The 17,802-nt window shown below is 37.2% G+C and overlaps 1 protein-coding gene across 3 annotated transcripts in view; it reads left to right on the forward strand.

Annotated features, from left to right (window-relative positions):
- The window catches only part of ZFAT (zinc finger and AT-hook domain containing), a 97,755-nt gene that overhangs the window by 65,224 nt on the left and 14,729 nt on the right, over positions 1-17,802 (forward strand). For all 3 annotated transcript variants that reach the window (XM_054059725.1, XM_054059726.1, XM_054059727.1), the window contains 5 exons: positions 732-820; positions 2,653-2,791; positions 11,734-11,852; positions 13,590-13,716; positions 16,272-16,402. In XM_054059725.1, the coding sequence (XP_053915700.1) occupies positions 732-820; positions 2,653-2,791; positions 11,734-11,852; positions 13,590-13,716; positions 16,272-16,402 (605 nt within the window). The remainder of the gene's footprint in view (positions 1-731; positions 821-2,652; positions 2,792-11,733; positions 11,853-13,589; positions 13,717-16,271; positions 16,403-17,802) is intronic.

The raw sequence follows: 17,802 nt of genomic DNA on the forward strand, positions 1-17,802 counted from the left end.
ATAGGGCAATTTTGTCCATTATTTTAAAATTGTGTAAGCAGAAGTGAGAGGTCAAAACACAAAACCTCTGTATTATTTGCCATTCTATCTTATTTTTCATCTATAGTGTATTTTATTTCTCTCGGTATCTGTTGTAAGTCAATGTAGAAGACCCTTTTTATGATGGTTTGAGTTAGTTTTGGAAGAGTAGCACTGAACACACAGCAAATCTTGTGGGGAAAATAATAGGTCATGTCATACCCTACCACAAAATACATCAAGAAAATGTACAGTTTAAAAAACATGAAAATTTAAATGTATTTGGTTCATAACAACTCAGTGCTTGGGACAGAAGCAGGTAAAAACCTGTGAACATTACTAAACATCTGTATTCCAAGGATTTCCAAGTCTCCTTTACAAATAGCAAAATAACTGTGCCTGCAGTTGTAAATAATTGATTTTTGTATTTCATTTAGGCTACACAATAATGATTCTTTTTCTTTTTTCCCAAGTGACTATCCCAGAAGCATCTAGGCTATTTAATGCTTGTAATTTAAAGTTGACTCCTGAGCCTTTTTCCTTTATTACTGCTCTTAGATCTATTTAACCAAAAATTTTCAGAGCAAGTGCCTGACTTCTGCTATTGTTCATTGTTAGCACAATGATTTGAAATCATCTCTATGAGGAAGTATAATCAGTGGTTTTCTGAACCTAAATAGAAAAAAATATTACATTTTCTGTTCCCATTTCAGGAAAGCAGTTTAAATGTACAGTGTGTGACTATACAGCTGCCCAAAAGCCACAGCTCCTACGTCATATGGAACAACATGTCTCCTTCAAGGTAAGAAACTGTATAAATCATGCTTATTCATAAGTCATTTAGAAATACATGGAACTTCAGACAACAGTTTTAAAACTGACATGCTTTCCTGTTTGGTGACACTGTGGCATCTTAACATTTGAAAATTTCAGGAATTTTGACTTTGTAGTCAGATTTTTGAGATAGGGTTATTTTGTTTATGAACAATTTGTAACTGGTATCTTTACTTGCCAAAAATGTATGTATGTTGCAATATGAAGCAAACATTATTGGGTTTTTTGACTGTCAGTCCTTGATAGAACTAATCTAAAATGTACCTTAAAATGTCCTAAGGAAGTAGGAAAGTGAACCCCATACATCACTGTTCATCGCCCACCTTAATTTTCTCTGAAAGTTTGCCAGTCTAATGTACTATAGATGATTTCATATAGTGGGAGAAAACTGAAGAGAATTCATTTTAAACTACTAATGTATCTGAAACGTGTCTTGGAAAGTGTTTTGACGATTGTATGTTTCTATGAAGTGTTTGGATTAGAGATACTGTTTAGTTTAATAAACTGTAGTATGGTTTTGTTCCTAAATTTCACATTAGTTCTCAGCGTGACAGATCTTGATGTTATTAATTGTGAAGTGTCATGGTCAGGTAGTAGTAATGATGCTGGTTTCATTTCCAGAAAAAAACCCAGTATTTTGTATGTATGAAAATATTCATTTTAATATCACACTTTATCTTGGCAATAAACATATATCTCAATGAAAACATTATACTATTTTCATATGGATCATCTTTCATTATCTAGCAAATCATTTTGTTTCTGTAAAGAGTATACTTCATCCATTGTTAATAAATACCAATGCTACATACTTCCATAAAGACAGTCTTTTGATTCATGGTTTAAATTTTGGAAGACGACATGTAAGAAAATGAAACAAGTCATCTAAAAGATGGTACATTTTGAACTTAATATTTTTTCTTTCTTAAGTATGTAATTTTGCTGTGGACTTAGAATTTTAAAAGGATTTTTTGTAACTGAAAATACATCAATTTACCTTTTTAGTGGCTCACGGGATGAAGGTACGTAAAATGCAGTTCTTGAAATACAGCTGGTTGTAACCTCATGATCAGCTTTAGAGCTGCTGACTCAGCATTTCTTTTCAGTCTTACTTCAGCCTGCATATGAGTGTGGCTGTTCAATGCATTACCAAGAGAACTGCAAAATACTGAAATAGGTCAATCAGGAGTATTTGGGAAAAAAATTCAAAAACTCTCTGTTAGTTAATGTTAGTAACTCTCTATTAGTTAACTCTCTGTTAATGTTAATTAATTTATTTAGTTCCCAAAACTTAGCTCACTAAATGATCAGATAAGTATAAGTGCCAATGAAAGGAAACCAGTTAGGAACATGTTGGAGACAGAAGGAAAGGAAAGGGAAGTTATCAACCCTGTCAAGCACAGTTATCTGTTAAATTAGGTAGGCTGTGCAATAATTTTGTACTTTCAGTTATTTTAGATCACTTACTCCCCCTTTTCAGACCAAAGCTCACGGCAACCGAGTCATTTCCTTGCAGTAGAAAGCGTGGTCAGACCTGTGATCATCAACACACAGTTTACTGAATTACAGAAAGGAGGTAATAATCTTATAATGTTGACAGTACTTGGTGTCTTGCACATAATAAAAAGTACCAAATTTTAGGGAGCATTTAGTTACAGCACCCATTTATATTGAATTTTGGAAGATCTCCTTGGAAGGTGCCTAAACCAGAAATGAACATGGTTTCCTGGGATCAAAACATTGAATCTTAGACTGAAGAGGTCAGGATATATGGTCTAACATTTTCCTTCTTTCTTCTAGCCTTTCCGTTGCGCACATTGCCACTATTCCTGCAACATATCTGGTTCCTTGAAGAGGCATTACAACAGAAAGCATCCTAACGAAGAGTATGTAAATGCAGGTTCTGGGGAGCCTGCAGCAGAAGCCCTTGTTCAGCAAGGTACATCTCTACCATATAAGACTTGTTATTTTTTTTCTGAAGTAATATTCGTGTAAAGGTAGACTTCCCTGTGATATGCATTCCTCAGTTCATTACTGCTTTTTAATGATTCTGAAATGGCCAGCTTTTACCTTTCATTCAGTGTCCCCTTTTCTTGGTTTCTAAGGCTGAGTGAAGCAAAGTTTTGACTGACCTTGCCTGTAATATTCATTGTTGCATACATTTATCATTTCCACTTATTTGTCTCCTTCTGTAAGTAAAGTATCACTGTCTGTTGAAATGAATGATAAATTTCTATCATTCTATTGATAAATTTCTATGACAATTTTGCAAGGTTGAAGTAAAGGTAAGATTGAACCAATGTAAGGAAAGAGATTGAAGAGTAAATGGCAGCAAATTATTCTCCCACTAGAAAAAAGAGAGTATAGGTTACAAATTGTTATGCTCAGAATCTTGTTTCTGAGCGAAGGAAGCACACCTTATCTATGTGAGTAAAGCCAAGATTTATTGTTAATATAGTGGAAATCTTAACAGTGTGTTTCAAGAATCACCATTAGTCTAGATCTAATCACTAAAAATAATAAAATGGAGTTATAGTTCTTAGATACAGAAATCGCAGTAGTATTACAATTAAAATGGTAACACACAAGTTTCGTAGTTTCTACTCCTTTTCGTGGTCATATGGCCACCTTTCCACTGTTTCTCTGAGTCCTAAGATGGGTGGTTTCCCTCTGGTGTCAGCAATGGGATGGGGATTTCAGTAAGTTGTTGACATCTGGATTCTTCACTGGGAGACTTGTTCATATTAGTATCCAAAGAAGAGCAACAAAGCTGGTGAAGGGTCTGGAGAACAAGTATTGTGAGTAGTGGTTGAGGGAACTGGAGCTGTTTAGTCTGGAGAAAAGGAGGCTGAGGGGAGACCTTATCAGTCTCTACAACTACCTGAAAGGAGGTTGTAATGAGGTGAGTTTTTATCTCTTCTCCCAAGTAACAAGTAATAGGATGAGAGGAAATGGCCTCAAGTTGCACCAAAGTAGGTTTAGACTGGATATTAGGAAAAATTTCTTCACAGAAAGGATTGTAAAGAGTTGGAACAGGCTGCACAGGGAAGTGGTTGTGTTACCACCCCTGGAGGTATTTAAAAGATGGATAGATGTGGCACTTAGGGACATGGTTTAGTGATGAGGTTGGCTGTATTAGGTTTATGGTTGGACTCTATAGTTCTTTTCCAACCTAAATGATTCTATGATCTTCCTCTTCCCTTCCATTTCTAGCCACTGTTACTCGTTTGCTTACATATATCTTTGCTTTTTCATTGGTCTGTAGCCGCAGATTAAATCCAAATTTGCTGTTTATGGTGCTCTTCACGTATGTTAAATACTACTTTTTGTTGCCCCTAAAACTAGTTTTATCCAGTTCTGGATAAGGATGTTTTTAACTGATCATTTGTTTATAGATGTGGGTTTTTCGGTGCCAAGCTTGTGGTATTTCTTATCAGCCCACACCTGTCATGTTCTGAGCTGCATCCTGGGGCTCCGCTTCTCAAAGCTGTCATACCAGGCCTGCATTTCTCTGCATTACTTCTTTGTGTTAGAGTCCTAAGTATCTCAGTCTGCTTAGAGCAGCTGCTTGTTACTGTTGTCTGTGTAAAACTGCCACACAAAAATAAAGACAAAACTAATCAGATATAGATACCTAGTCAATTAGAGAAATTGCTGTCACAGATAACTAAGTAAAGGCAACAGGGATTTTGGGGAGGATTGAAGATTCGAGAGTAAGTAGAAGAGCTAATGTAACACCAGAGTGAAGAGAAAATCAGATTGTAGTGGGTTTTACCACGTTTATATACTAGTATAAACAATTTTATTCCTGACTACTGCTTGTTTTGGTTATAAATTTCATCCCAGTGGAGGTCCTACATCCTTCTGAAAAGATGGTTCACGACATTAATTGCTCTATTGCTGCTGGTTTTGCTTGATACAGGTGTCACAGATTGTATCTCATTCCTTACAGCATCTGAGTGCTTGCAAAGGAGACTTGTACAGGTTGTCTGTTTCTGTAAGTAGTTTTGCTACTGCACGCTGGAGAGGTGAACCAGAGCAAGCAATCGACTACGCAGTCAGATATATTTTTTGAGCGTATAATGTACTTAGACATTCAGGAAGCACAGAGCTCCTTCGCTTCTAGTGCTTGGTGTAGGGGAAGTGGGGAAGAAGAGGAGAAAGCCAAATTAAATATAAAATCATGTTGAAAATATTTTAATGCTTGATAGAGTTGAGTCTCTTAGCTGCTCTACTCCGCACTAGTGCAGCCCCACCCCAACTATTGTATGCAGTTTTCGGCACCACGGTACAAAAAGGATATCAAACTATTGGAGAGTGTCCAGAGGAGGCCACAATGTTGGTGAAGGGTCTAAAGGGGAAGGCGTTCAGGGAGCAGCTGAAGTCACTTGGGCTGTTCAGCCTGGAGAGGAGGAGGGAGAACCTCATAGCAGTTTACTGCTTCCTCACAAGGGAAGGAGAAGGAGCAGGCACTGATCTATTCTCTCTTGTGGCCAACGATAGGACCCGAGGGAATGGCAGGACTATGTGCCAGGAGAGGATTACATTGAATATTAGGAGAAGGTTCTTCACTCAGAGAGTGATTGAGCCCTGAAACAGGCTCCCCATGGAAGCAGTCATGGTGCCAAACCTGACAGTATTCAAGAAGCATTTGGATAACATGCTCAGACACATGGGTGTAAATTTTGTGGTTGTCCTGCACAAGGAGAGGAGTTGGACTCAAAGATCCTTGTGGGTCACTTCTAACTCAGGTCGTTCTGTGATTCTGTGATAACTTTAGGAAGTGTTTTCCCTATTTTTTTAGTGGAAACTACCAGCCATTTTATATCTTTTGGGATCTTCAGCATTTCTGGTTTGGTTGAATAAAAAGAGAGACCAAAATAATGGTGTTGTATTTGATAATGAATTAAATATATTTCTTCTAAGATAACATTATTTCTAAATAATTTTTCCAAATTATTCATCTAATGCAGAATATTTATCTATTGAAGGTATTAATCCATGTTAAAGTAATACTGAAATCATGACACAGACACTCACAGACTCTGAGACTCTCCCTTTAAACTTGCACTATGGTGGAGAAATGTATAAATGCATTAAGAAGTTACAGCCTGTATGTATGACATTTCTTTGTTTCCTTTTTGTCAAAAAAACCCCAGAAATTACTTTAAAAGTAGATTTTGTATTTAAATTTCAATGCAGGAATGTATAGTAGAATTTTACAATTTGCTTTCACAGACAGTGAAAGTCGTCAGGGAACCTGCAGTCATTTTAAAGATGTGGTATTTACTTATTCACTACTCAAAGCCTCTGTTCTATAGTTGCACTGGTGAAGGAAGAACTGTGCACCATGGGAAGCTTTGTTTAATTTTCTAAATAACTGCGTACTGTGAGGAGTTATTTGTCCATAGCCACTCATAAGAATAGGAACCTGAGACTGAATTCTGTTACTGAGAAATTAAGGATCATATTTATAAAGTTTTGAGGAAATAAAATTAATGATGTTAGTTAGGTTTTCCTTCTCCTTTGGGAGACAGATGAATGCACTTCTGAAAATAATTCTTTTCCACTGAAAAGTACTGAATACAGTGTGCAGTCCTGGGCCCCACAATTTAAGAAGCATGCGAAGGTCCTTGAATATGTCCAGGGAATGGTGACGAGGCTGGTTAAAGGGCTGGAAGGAATGTCCTATGAAGAGCTGCTAAAGACTTTGGGTTTTTCTAGTTTGGAGAAGAGGAGACTGAGGGGTGACCTCATTGCTCTCTACGGCTTCTGAGGAGGAGAAGTAGGGAGTAAAGTGCTGAACTCTACTTGGTATCTAGTGATAGGATATATGGGAATGATTCAAGCTGTGCCAGAGGAGGTTCAAACTGGCCATTAGGAAGCATTTCTTTACAAAGAGCAGGCTTCCTAGAGAGCTGGTTGATGTCCCAAGCCTGTCAGTGTTTAAGCAATACGTTTAGCAACATGACTTAACTTGGTCAGCCATGAACTACTGGTCAGGCAGTTGGCCTGGATGATTGTTGTAGGTCCCTTACATCCGAAATATTCTATTCTATTATTTCCATCTCTGACTTCACATCCTTCTTTTTCTTCACTTCCTTAACCAGCGTTAAGGAGCCAGTGTATATAACCAGCGTTAACCAGTGTATTTCCTGTGCTACCACTAGTGCTGTGCCTGTTTTTTACACATTCACACGCTGTGTAGAATTTTAGAGCAGTGAAGGGACTTCAAATCCATGTAGTAGCTGTGAAGCCAGTGCCTCTTACCAAGTCTCTGCCATGAGGAAAGCCACGTAAGTAGATGCAGTGTTTGCACACGCAACCACCTTTGCCAGTTCCATGTCCCGCTATATGATGCATCACATGGATCTTACACATAGGCTCAAAATAAAAACAGGAGATTTGCCTATTTCTTACCACACTGTAGAAGCGTGAGATTTTCTCAATGTTTTGTTAACCCACTTGGGAAAAAAAAATGTTCCTTGTGGGAGACTTGACTTAATTAAGGTTTGCATTTGGGGTTGTGAAACATGAGTCCTATTGAATTTAATATAAATTTTCCTGATTTTGAAATCAGATGTTCTGTATCTGGGACACGCAGCACAAACAGATCACTGTGGACATCTTATGCAGTATTACAAGTTACGTGTTTCTGAGCTGCTTGGGCCAGCAGCTGCAACTTGCTACCTGACTAGACTCTATCAAGTTTCAATTTACCATATTCATAGATCTGAAAAGTGATTTTAGAAAATTATTCATGTATTCATATAAGGAAAGAAGACCCTTCAGACCTGATATTAAACAAGTCCTTTGAAATTAAAGAACTATGGAGGAAAAGGAAAAGGCAGGAGAACCAGCAAGCAAAAAGGTTTGGGGAAGAAGTGAGAAGGGAAAATAACAAAGATTAACATCTAATAAAAGCTGTCTTTATCTATTTGTCTTTTTGTATTTTGTTTTTAAGTTACCCACTGAGCCTAGAGTGAATTGCCTCATAGTTGTTCATCTTTTGTTTTCTACTCTCAACAGGTTTTTGACTGCATTGCAGACATTGCAAATAATCTTAATTGGAAATATTTATATGAATGTAGACTGCTGGACTGTACTCAAGATTCCTAAATAAATTTATAAATAAATGAATGATTCATAGAATAGGAGAGAGAACAAGCTCAGCTGAGCAACTGTATTGCCAAGGATAGAAAGTAGGGTTTAATTCCTGGGTTTATATTGGAAATTATGATCAGCCAGCACCAGAAAAGTGCTTCAAGGCATGGAGGGTATTGTTTGTTTAAATAGAACCTACCATCTGACCTTACTTTTAATATTTTAAAGTAATAAAGAAAAGTAAATACTATAAGAATTTGAAATACTCATCACAGGGGATAAGAGTCTGTTCTTATGTGAGACCTCACCTGGAGTGTTGTGTCCAGTTCTGGAATCCTCAACATAAGAAGGATACGGAGCTGTTGGAGCAGGTCCAGAGGAGGGCTACAAAGGTGATCGGAGGACTAGAGCACCTTCCATATGAGGACAGGCTGAGACAGTTCGGGTTCTTCAGCCTGGAGAAGAGAAGGCTCCAGGGAGACCATACAGTGACCTTCCAGTACCTGAAGGGGGCCTAGAAGAAAGCTGGGGAGGAACTTTTTACAAGGGCATGGAGTGGCTAGGGGGAATAGATATAAATTGGAGAGGGGCAGATTTAGACCAGACATTAGGAAGAATTTCTTCACTGTGAGATGGTGAGGCCCTGGCACAGGTTGCCCAGGGACATTGTGGATGCTCCATCCCTGGAGGTGTCCAAGGCTGGGTTGGATGGGCCTTAAGCAGCCTGGTCTAGTGGGACGTGTCCCTGCCCATGGCAGGGGGGTTGGAACTGGGTGATCCTTAAGGTCCCTTCCAACCCAACCCATTCTATGATTCTATGATACTGTGATATGTATTGCCTACTACTTTTTTTGTGAGACCATGCCTACCTGCTGATTTGAAGCTTCCATTTTTAGTTTCATTTGCTTTGTGCTGGGTAAGTCACATAATTTTTTTTGCCGGAATTGTTTCTTTTCTCTTCACTGATATTCCCTACCATCCCTTGTTTTGTTTGCATATTTCGGCACTCCCTGAGAGGTGGATTTTCTATTTTTGCTTGTGCAGAAACTTGTGCAGTACATACGTGCTGATCCACTTGCGGCCTCTGTGTTCTGTTATACTGCTATCATCACATGCTTTCTTTTAAGACAATAGTTGTCTTATGAATATTTTAGGCCAATAAATGAATTGTTTTGATAGCACATGTCAATGCCATAGTAGCAAAAATGATGTGGAACTGTATAACGTTTGTGTTCATTGTTTTTGTGCAAACATCAGATTTGGTTTTGAAAGTAGATAAGGAGTGTGATCATTGACTTTCTCCATATGTTACCCATTACTTTAAAGAACTGTCTAAAAATTCATTTTCATGAGCTTTTGTATCAAGTCACTGACATGGAGGTATATATTGCCTGTCTAAGCCTATTCTTCCAGAATTTGTTCTTTCGTTGAAGTCATAATGACAGAAGTCACAGCTTTAATTTACCTAGTGTATTGTTATAATAGATTCAATATCAAAGTAATGCAAAAAAGTGTCCTCACTTTCACAATAGCAGTTTGTTCCTAATACTACAGATTGGTGTGAAATGAATGTTTAATTTCATTTTCTGTAACTGATAATATCTTTGCTCTAATCTGACCAAAAGTATTTTGCTTTTGCGAACTTTTGAGTTTCTCTTAATAGGGAAACTGTTTCAGTTTTGTCTAGAGATGGAGTATTGAACATCTGGTATAACAACGAAGTTTAGTGAAGATTTGCAATAGCTTGAGAGCAAAGAGGAGAAATTGTGTAAGAATGCTAAGTGTCAGTGAAAGACACTAGTGACTGGGTGTGGTTATATTCACTTATCTCAAAATTAAGTTTCTTTCTTTTCGCCTGTTAGAATGCCATATAGTAGGCTTCCACTACTGTAAAACAGAATGCTTTTTCTAATCACTTTATTTGTAAAAGACTGTGGGCAATGAGGATTTTGCTTATGACCACCTTATGAGAGTGTATCTGATGTGTTTCAATGTGATGGGTCATCATTTGCCATGATAATGTGGAGACAGCCATCTGGTGGCATAGTTCCTGAAGTGGTGTAATGCCCTTCCCTAGCCATTAGATTTGTTAGAGTGAGTTTTGGTCACCTAATGCAGCGATTTATCATGTGTAGATAATTTCTGTTCTGTTTTAATTGGGGGGGGGGGGGAGGAGGGGAAGTACTTATTTGTGTAATTACAAACAACTGAGATCTGACATTTGACCAAATGACTTTCATAAGAAAAAGAAATAAAAGCTGTTTAATCTAGTGTAGAAAATTGGATGCTTATGATTTCTTCATGCTCATTTTTTTTACCTGTAATGCTGTAAACATTGTTCTAAATTCATGCTGTGAATCGTTTTATAGATAGAAAACTCAGATTTGCAGTTTTGCATGTTAACATAAAGAGTAGACACTCTCAAAAGCAAAGAGAGTTGAGTGAGGAAAGCATTATATTGTTGACTGTTCCTGGTTCACTTTGATAATGTGCTAAAAAACTTAATAATGTTTGTTTGAAACCTGAGAAAAACAGAACAGCTGTCTTAGAGAAGATCAATTTGAAAAAAAATACTAAGGTATGCCACTGCTGTGTATGTTAAATAATAAGGTCTTAGCATTTTTTATAAAAAAAATATCCCAGGACTTACTGAAAGAGCACAGTGCCTTATCGTTTTGCTTTGTGTCCTGAAGGTCAGCACACAGGGCTTTCTAAGACAGTAGAGAACCAATATTTAAAGCTGAAACTTGTCAGAGACCCATCTTGTAGATTTTTAGACTGTACATACAATTTACATTTCTATCTGGAATAATATATAATAGAGTAGACATTAAAACTTGCTTATAAGGATCTGTATAATTTGAAATAAAAATGTATTTACAGAGCAAAAGCATTAGTTCAGAATTATTTAAAATGTGCTAGACTTTATTTTTGGCAAGCCTAAAGCACAAAATGTCATAGAGACTCTCAGATGTTAAAAAAAAAATTAGTTGGAAACTGTTACTAGTCTTCCCTGGTGCGGTTAAACTTGAATTTCAACCAGAGTCATGTCTGTGAGAGTGATTCTGCACAGGCTGAGGTGTCCCCGTGGTTGGCAGTAGTTGTTGCAATTAGGGGAAAAACTGGAGTGAGGTTAGTCAAACTTAGTATGTTGCCATTTCTTGGGAAAACCTTCCCTTCTCTAATGTGCATCCTACTTCTAGAATGGCTTTTGTTAGCAAAGTAAGCACAAGTTCTCACCTGGTAGCTAAGTTGTTACTTACTTTGCAATTTATGTTCTGCTTTAACATCTGGCTCCTGAGAGATGAAACAAATATTTCTTACATTTCTATTGATTGTGGAAATGACGCCATATCAGAGACTAATGGAAACAGTTGTCTGTTCCTGCTCTTTATTTCTAATCGGTTTGTGGCATGGGCTTCCCAGGGATAGATGTGTAGAGGGAGGGAAAGATGGGAACAGCATTTCTGCAACTTCACATCCACCAAAAAGGGAGGTGTGCAGGCCCGGAAGCAGCATTGCTGTGCCTTCCCAAATAAATGAGTTGTTCCAGACTCCTTCCATTATCATTATGCAAAATTACCCTTTAAGCATTGTGAAAGTTCAACTACTTTAATTTTCCCCCTTTTTTTCATTTGGACACGTGGCTAAAGGAAATCCTTTTGAATTACAGTTCTGTGGCTTGATTGAGATGGGGTCAAATTAAATGGATCCCTACTGCCTTGAAAAATAATTTATATTAAAATAACTCAAGGATTTATTTGTGTTTCCTAACAGGTGGCATAAAGTGTCCTGTTTGTAGCTTTGTGTACGGTACGAAATGGGAGTTCAACAGACATCTTAAAAACAAGCATGGAATGAAGCTAGTGGAACACGATGGGGAGACCAAGTGGGAGGTAAAGCAAAGTTGCCATGGTTTTGACCTTAAGATTTTTTAAAAATCTAGGGAAAAAAGTAAGGATAAAAATGAGAATTATTTAAAAATGTATTCTTGACACATAAGATAAGAGCAGGAGGATCTGTGATCTGATCTACATTTTGAATGCACACATTGTTATGACTGTTATCTGCTTTAATATTTGCTAGGTTTAACATTATAAGTGCTCATTTCTTCATTTTAGGGCTCTCATCCTCTATTTGCAACAGAAAGGGTGAAAGTTGTAGCAAAAAATGTGAAATTGAAAAACTTACTGCATATTTTTATATGCTAAATATTCACTGGCGTTAACTGCAAAATATGCAAAGCTACAAGCTTATGTTGAATTACTGAAGGAAGCTTATGTTTTGGTCCAGAGAAAGTTGGAATCTGGAAAACTGAATTTGTAAATTCATCAGCTGAAAAAATAGTACTATTATACAGAGTAAGTCCTCTGTCATTTGTTCTGTTTGCAGCTTCAGTCCGAGGTATATAGGGAAACACAGTATCACTAAGATCAGACCTTAAAAAAATTAAGTTAAACCTAAGAAACTGGGTTAGGAAAAAACAACAACCTGAATTTTCTCAGTTTGGAGTTGGCTAGGGCAGCTGCCTTGAGAGGGCTTAACCTTCAAGCTTTTCTCTGCTGTTATATGTGTGGTTGGACTCGATGATCCTGGAGGTCTTTTCCAACCTAGCGATTCTGTGATTCTGTTATTCTGTGATTTGTTTCAAAATGAAAACTGTTATTCTTACTGAGCAGAGCTGACTGCAGATGCAGAAGCTACGGGCAAACTGCAGAACTTTTATCTTAAAAATTACAGTTGGCAAGCTGAGTCTTTTCCGCTGCCCGACAAGGCTATTATTGGTGTCCAGTGAGAGGAAAAAGCCAGACGTCAACTGTAGTTGGCTGACCTCCACAGTTTAAGACCTATACTGCTAAATTTCAGGCAGTCTAGCCCTCATTATAAACCTAATGCCTCATTTGGAAGAGCCATCCTGCAGCTCTTGTTGGTTTTTGAGTATCCACAGACAGAATGCTAAGTCCTTGAAAAATATCAAAGTAGGTTCAATATAGTCAATTATTCAAAGAGACAAGGCAAGCATTTTAAAATGTAATTCTTCAAAGTCTTATGTCCACGTGCATTTCACAAAAGATTCTCTGTACACTCTTTTAGTAGATGCCCAAACTGGAAATAATAAGAGGACGTCCAAGATGCAAGCATGTCCGTGCTGTTGAAACAGCTATAAATAAAGATGTCCTATCAGAGCAAGAATACATGTTGACAGCTTGTCTTGAGAAAACGTGGTCATGGAAAGGATCATTTTTCTAAAACAAACTGCCATTTTCATGCTTCAGAGGCATTTTACCAGATCTGCAAGAACATGCATTATAAACTAATTTTGGCCAAAAGTTCTTTAGTAGACTCTGATACAATAGGATTCTATTGTTAGTTCAAAAGTAACTGCAACAAAAATGAAGCCAAGATAATTTAACATGCCTAAAACAACTTTTGAAGTAGTATCTAGAAGACTATGGGATGATATCCCTACATAATGTTCGTCTTGACTTCTATTTCACCCAGTATTTCTGTAACTCAGGTTACAATATTTGTTGTCCAAAATTCATTCCTTTAAACTGAGAACTTTTATTGTTCTCTAAATTGCTTAAATGAGAGTGAGATTATTCATGTATTGGATGGGTTTTGTTTTCAAGTTAACTGCTGAAGTTTCTGAAGAAGCATCCACTCAGTATCTCCATATCACGGAGGCTGGAGAAGATGTTCAAGGCACTCAGGCTGCAGTAGCTGCATTACAGAACCTTAGATATACTTCTGAGAATGGTAAGTTACCTTCCTTGATTTGGAACACAAAATATATCTTTTTCTCATAAGTATCTAATTCTGTTGATATACTGGGCAATATAGGATCTCCAGTGAAACTTTTAAAAATGCTGAAATTAGTCATCCAGAACTTACTTCTGGGGTTTATGTTATTCTTTGAGGGTAAATGATGAGAAACAACCTTTCTTCATGAATTTCTGTGTCTTTAGGTTGTTAATACTTGTCACACTATGTTCTGTACTTTCCTATTAGGTGTGTGGAATTTCCTGCCTGTATTATTAAATGTATTGAAGGATCAGCTATCTTGGCAGAGTAGATGGTGTGTATCTAATGGCAAGTCTCTAGCTATTATTTTTCTCCCTGCTTAAATCAGCAAGCCGGCAGAAGTGACGTGTTGGAATAAATCATTTACCATGTTCCCAAGACAGTACTAACAAACTTAATTTTGATGATACACAAATCAAAGGAAGCTATTCTGTATCAGGCTGAGTAAGAACAAGGGTGGGATTAGATAATGATTGTTAAGTGGGATATAATGAAAACTGAAAGAAAAGAAAATATGTTCAGGTTTCTGAGAGTGTTAAAGCATCAGAGACTGGAGAAGAAGTTCATATGCTTTTCTTTTATATATATAAATACACATGTTTTTTATATGAAGATAGCATTTTACTGGTTTACCATTGTGTCTTTATAGTTCATGATACACATACGTTTCAAAAACTCCCATTAATTAATTATTTTAATATAATCAATTACATTTACTGACAGTTTCTGTATATTATTTTATTTTAATGACTGGAGATTCTGAATGAGTAAAAGCCTCTTGAAAACTTTTTAAAGCTTTTATCTATTTAATTTAAAATAAATATGATCATGGAATATGCTGTATACAACAGTTTTGATTTTAAGCATGAGGCTGTAATTTTCAAAGTAGAATGGTTTGCTTTCATGCATCCAGCTTTAGGTACTCTTCCAGCTATGAAAAGCAGTAGTATCTTGTCTAAAGGCAGTTAGAGAGAAAAAAACCTAAAGCAGGCACACACTTTTTAGTACTCAGATAAACTTGTTTGTTATATAGATAACAAAATAGAATTACTTTCTGTTTGAAATGAAATTATCCCATCTAGATCCCCATCACAGTATCACAGAATCATTTAGGTTGGAAAAGACATTTAAGATCAGTGAGTCCAACTGTAAAGTTTGAAAGGTTTCGGGGTTAGGAGACGAGCTTTATTCTGTTTACTGTCTCTCTCCTAGATCAAGCAGTGATTACAGAGGCAGCTTTAACATGACCTCGAGAGTTTCTTTCGCTTTCTGTCTTCTTTCTTGCACTGGGAGCATGGGAGGGGTGGGCAGAGGAGGGCAATTCTTTTTCCTACATAACAAAAAACATTGTCCAGCATCCGCATCTTTCCTTCTCTCACTTCAAGAGAAGCGAGAGTATAAGTATGTATGGATGTTTTTCCTAAACTTGCCTTTCCTTTGGCAGGGCTACACACATCAAGACGATTTTGGAACAAAAAGGGGCAAACAAATCTTACCAAACTATAAGCACGAGCTCTCTCAAGCACAATTAACTTTTCCTTTCAGCATGCTTGTGATAACAGTACTTTTTTTTAGGTTGAGAGGTATTGCAGATGACCAGGCAGGTAGTAACACAAGTTTGTAATGTACCAAATAACTGTTGTGGTTATAGGTATAAACTTACAGAATCATAGACTTGTTTAGGTTGGAGAAGACCTTTGAGAACATCACGTCCAACCATAAACCTAACACTGCCAAGTCAACCACTAAATCATGTTCCGGAGAGCCATATCTATACGCCTTTTAAATACCTCCAGAGATGGTGACTCCACCACTTCCCTGAGCAGCCAATGCTTGACAACCTCTTCAGTGAAGTAATATTTCCTAATATGCAGCCCAAACATCCCCTGGCACAATTTGAGGCCATTTTCTCTCCCCCTATCACTTGTTACTTGGGAGGAGAGACCAACACCCATCTCACTACAACCTCCTTTCAGGTAGTTGTAAAGAGGTATAAGGTCTTCCCTGAGCCTCCTCTTCCCCAGACTGAACAACCCAAGTTGCCTCAGCTGCTCCTCATAGGACTTGTTCTCCAGACCCTTCACCAGCTTCGTTGCTCTTCTTTGCACATGCTCCAGCAGCTCAATGTCTTTCTTGTGAGTTCGAGTTCCGTTTAAGGTGAATGTCTGATATTTGGATTTATAAAGGCTTGCAGCTTCCTAATTTACAGTTACTGCTGTGAGTTGCGCCTGTTGTTTGTTTATTGAATGTAGTCTTTTAGATCTCTTACAAATAGGCATAAAAATGATCAGTGTGGCTTCACTTGCTGATACGTGCATTCCTCGGGCAAATTGTTTTGTGAATACTTTCCTGCCTTAGATCTATTATTAAAGTGTCATGTTATTGAGCTATTGGAGTGCTGGGAGTCAGGATTAAGGCAGGAGGGGAAGGAGTGCCTGTAGCACTTAGATTCACATACACTTCGAGCTGTTTTACTGTAATGATCTTATGGTTACTGTCTTTCTGATAAGGTGAAAGGCTCGATCCAACAGCTGTAAACATCCTACAGCAAATCATTGAGTTGGGTTCGGAGACCCATGATGCTACTGCAGTTGCTTCTGTAGTTACCATGGCACCTGGCACTGTGACTGTGGTCAAGCAGGTAAGAGCCCTTCTCTTCTCTAAGCCAGCTATATAATAATTTTCATATATTTATTGTGAAATGAGTATTATTTTGCAAGGGCTAAATTCTGAACAATGATGCAAGACATATAGAATTTTTCCTAAACTAATTTTTTACTACATATTCTGTGTATGTGTGTTTATATGCCCACACACATACATTTTTATACTTATATACACATATATCTTTATGCATATAAAAATGCATACATTTTTCCATGTATATAAAACATGAGTGAACAAATACAAGTATATATGTATGTGTGTGTGAAAATACAGCTTTTTTCTAACAAGTGTTTTCAGGCTTTTAAAATAAACAATCTACATTGTGCGTGGTCACTTGATTCCACGTTCATCTAGAAGAATCAGGAGGTCCTTGGCGCAACATACATCCAGATCTGCAGAAGCAATGCCCTTCCATGCTCTTCCATAACTGTGCATGCTCTGCAACTGTAGTGCTGTAGGACAATACCCAAAGATGAACCATTGTCATTGATCTTTGCAGTGCTATCCCATGGCTGAAGTTTGACAGACTTCTAGGGTTTTAAATTCACTTACCCTGGGTACAAATTAAACATTTCCTCAGTCTGAGTTCACTCTGCTTTTCTAATGAGCGTTGCAACACAAGTGAACTGCAGGCATGTAACATCTTCAGGAAGAATATTGCAGGTGCTCCTTAGAACAGTTGATTATGTGAAACAAAAGTCAGCATGAGCACCCATATTTGAGGTAAATAAAGAAAAATTCAATTGAGTTGTCGATTGGAAAGATCTGTGATAAATTTTCTAGTTACCAGGGAAATTGTGCAAGACTAGAAGATATAGATCAATATATTAAAAAAAAAAAAAGTGTACAATTGATTGTTAATTTCAGAGTTTTACACAAATTCTCTTTCCAGAAAACTGAAGGATTCACCTGATAATTAAGTGACATAATTTGTGGTAGGCAATATAGTTCCTCTTAAAATGAGACAAATCTTTCTTATAAGGTATTGCTAGAAGTCACTTTATTGCATGTAGGTTTTTATTGAAGTCTGGTACTGCACAGGTTTTCCTAAAAATATTTGCCATGTACAGTATTTCTAAAACAGTTTAGAAACTAAGAATAAAAATATATACAAAATCAGCAAGTAAAAGAAAATAGTTTTCAATTTGATGTGGCTACTGAACACAAACATCAAGACTTTTGCTCAGTATTTCTTCCTCACAGGTGTCTGCTAACTTGGTTACTGACACTTTACATTTCCTCTCACACTGTCTTCCCAGCTTCACTTGTTCCTCCTGTTTCATTGTATTTCTCTGCATATCCCTTTTCTCATTCTGTTCATTGATTCCTTGGGGTCTCGAAGAGTTTAAGTGACTCGTTTTTGTTTAAATGAAC

Source organism: Cuculus canorus, chromosome 2 (genome assembly GCF_017976375.1).
Source record: "Cuculus canorus isolate bCucCan1 chromosome 2, bCucCan1.pri, whole genome shotgun sequence".
NCBI classification, from domain to species: domain Eukaryota; kingdom Metazoa; phylum Chordata; class Aves; order Cuculiformes; family Cuculidae; genus Cuculus; species Cuculus canorus.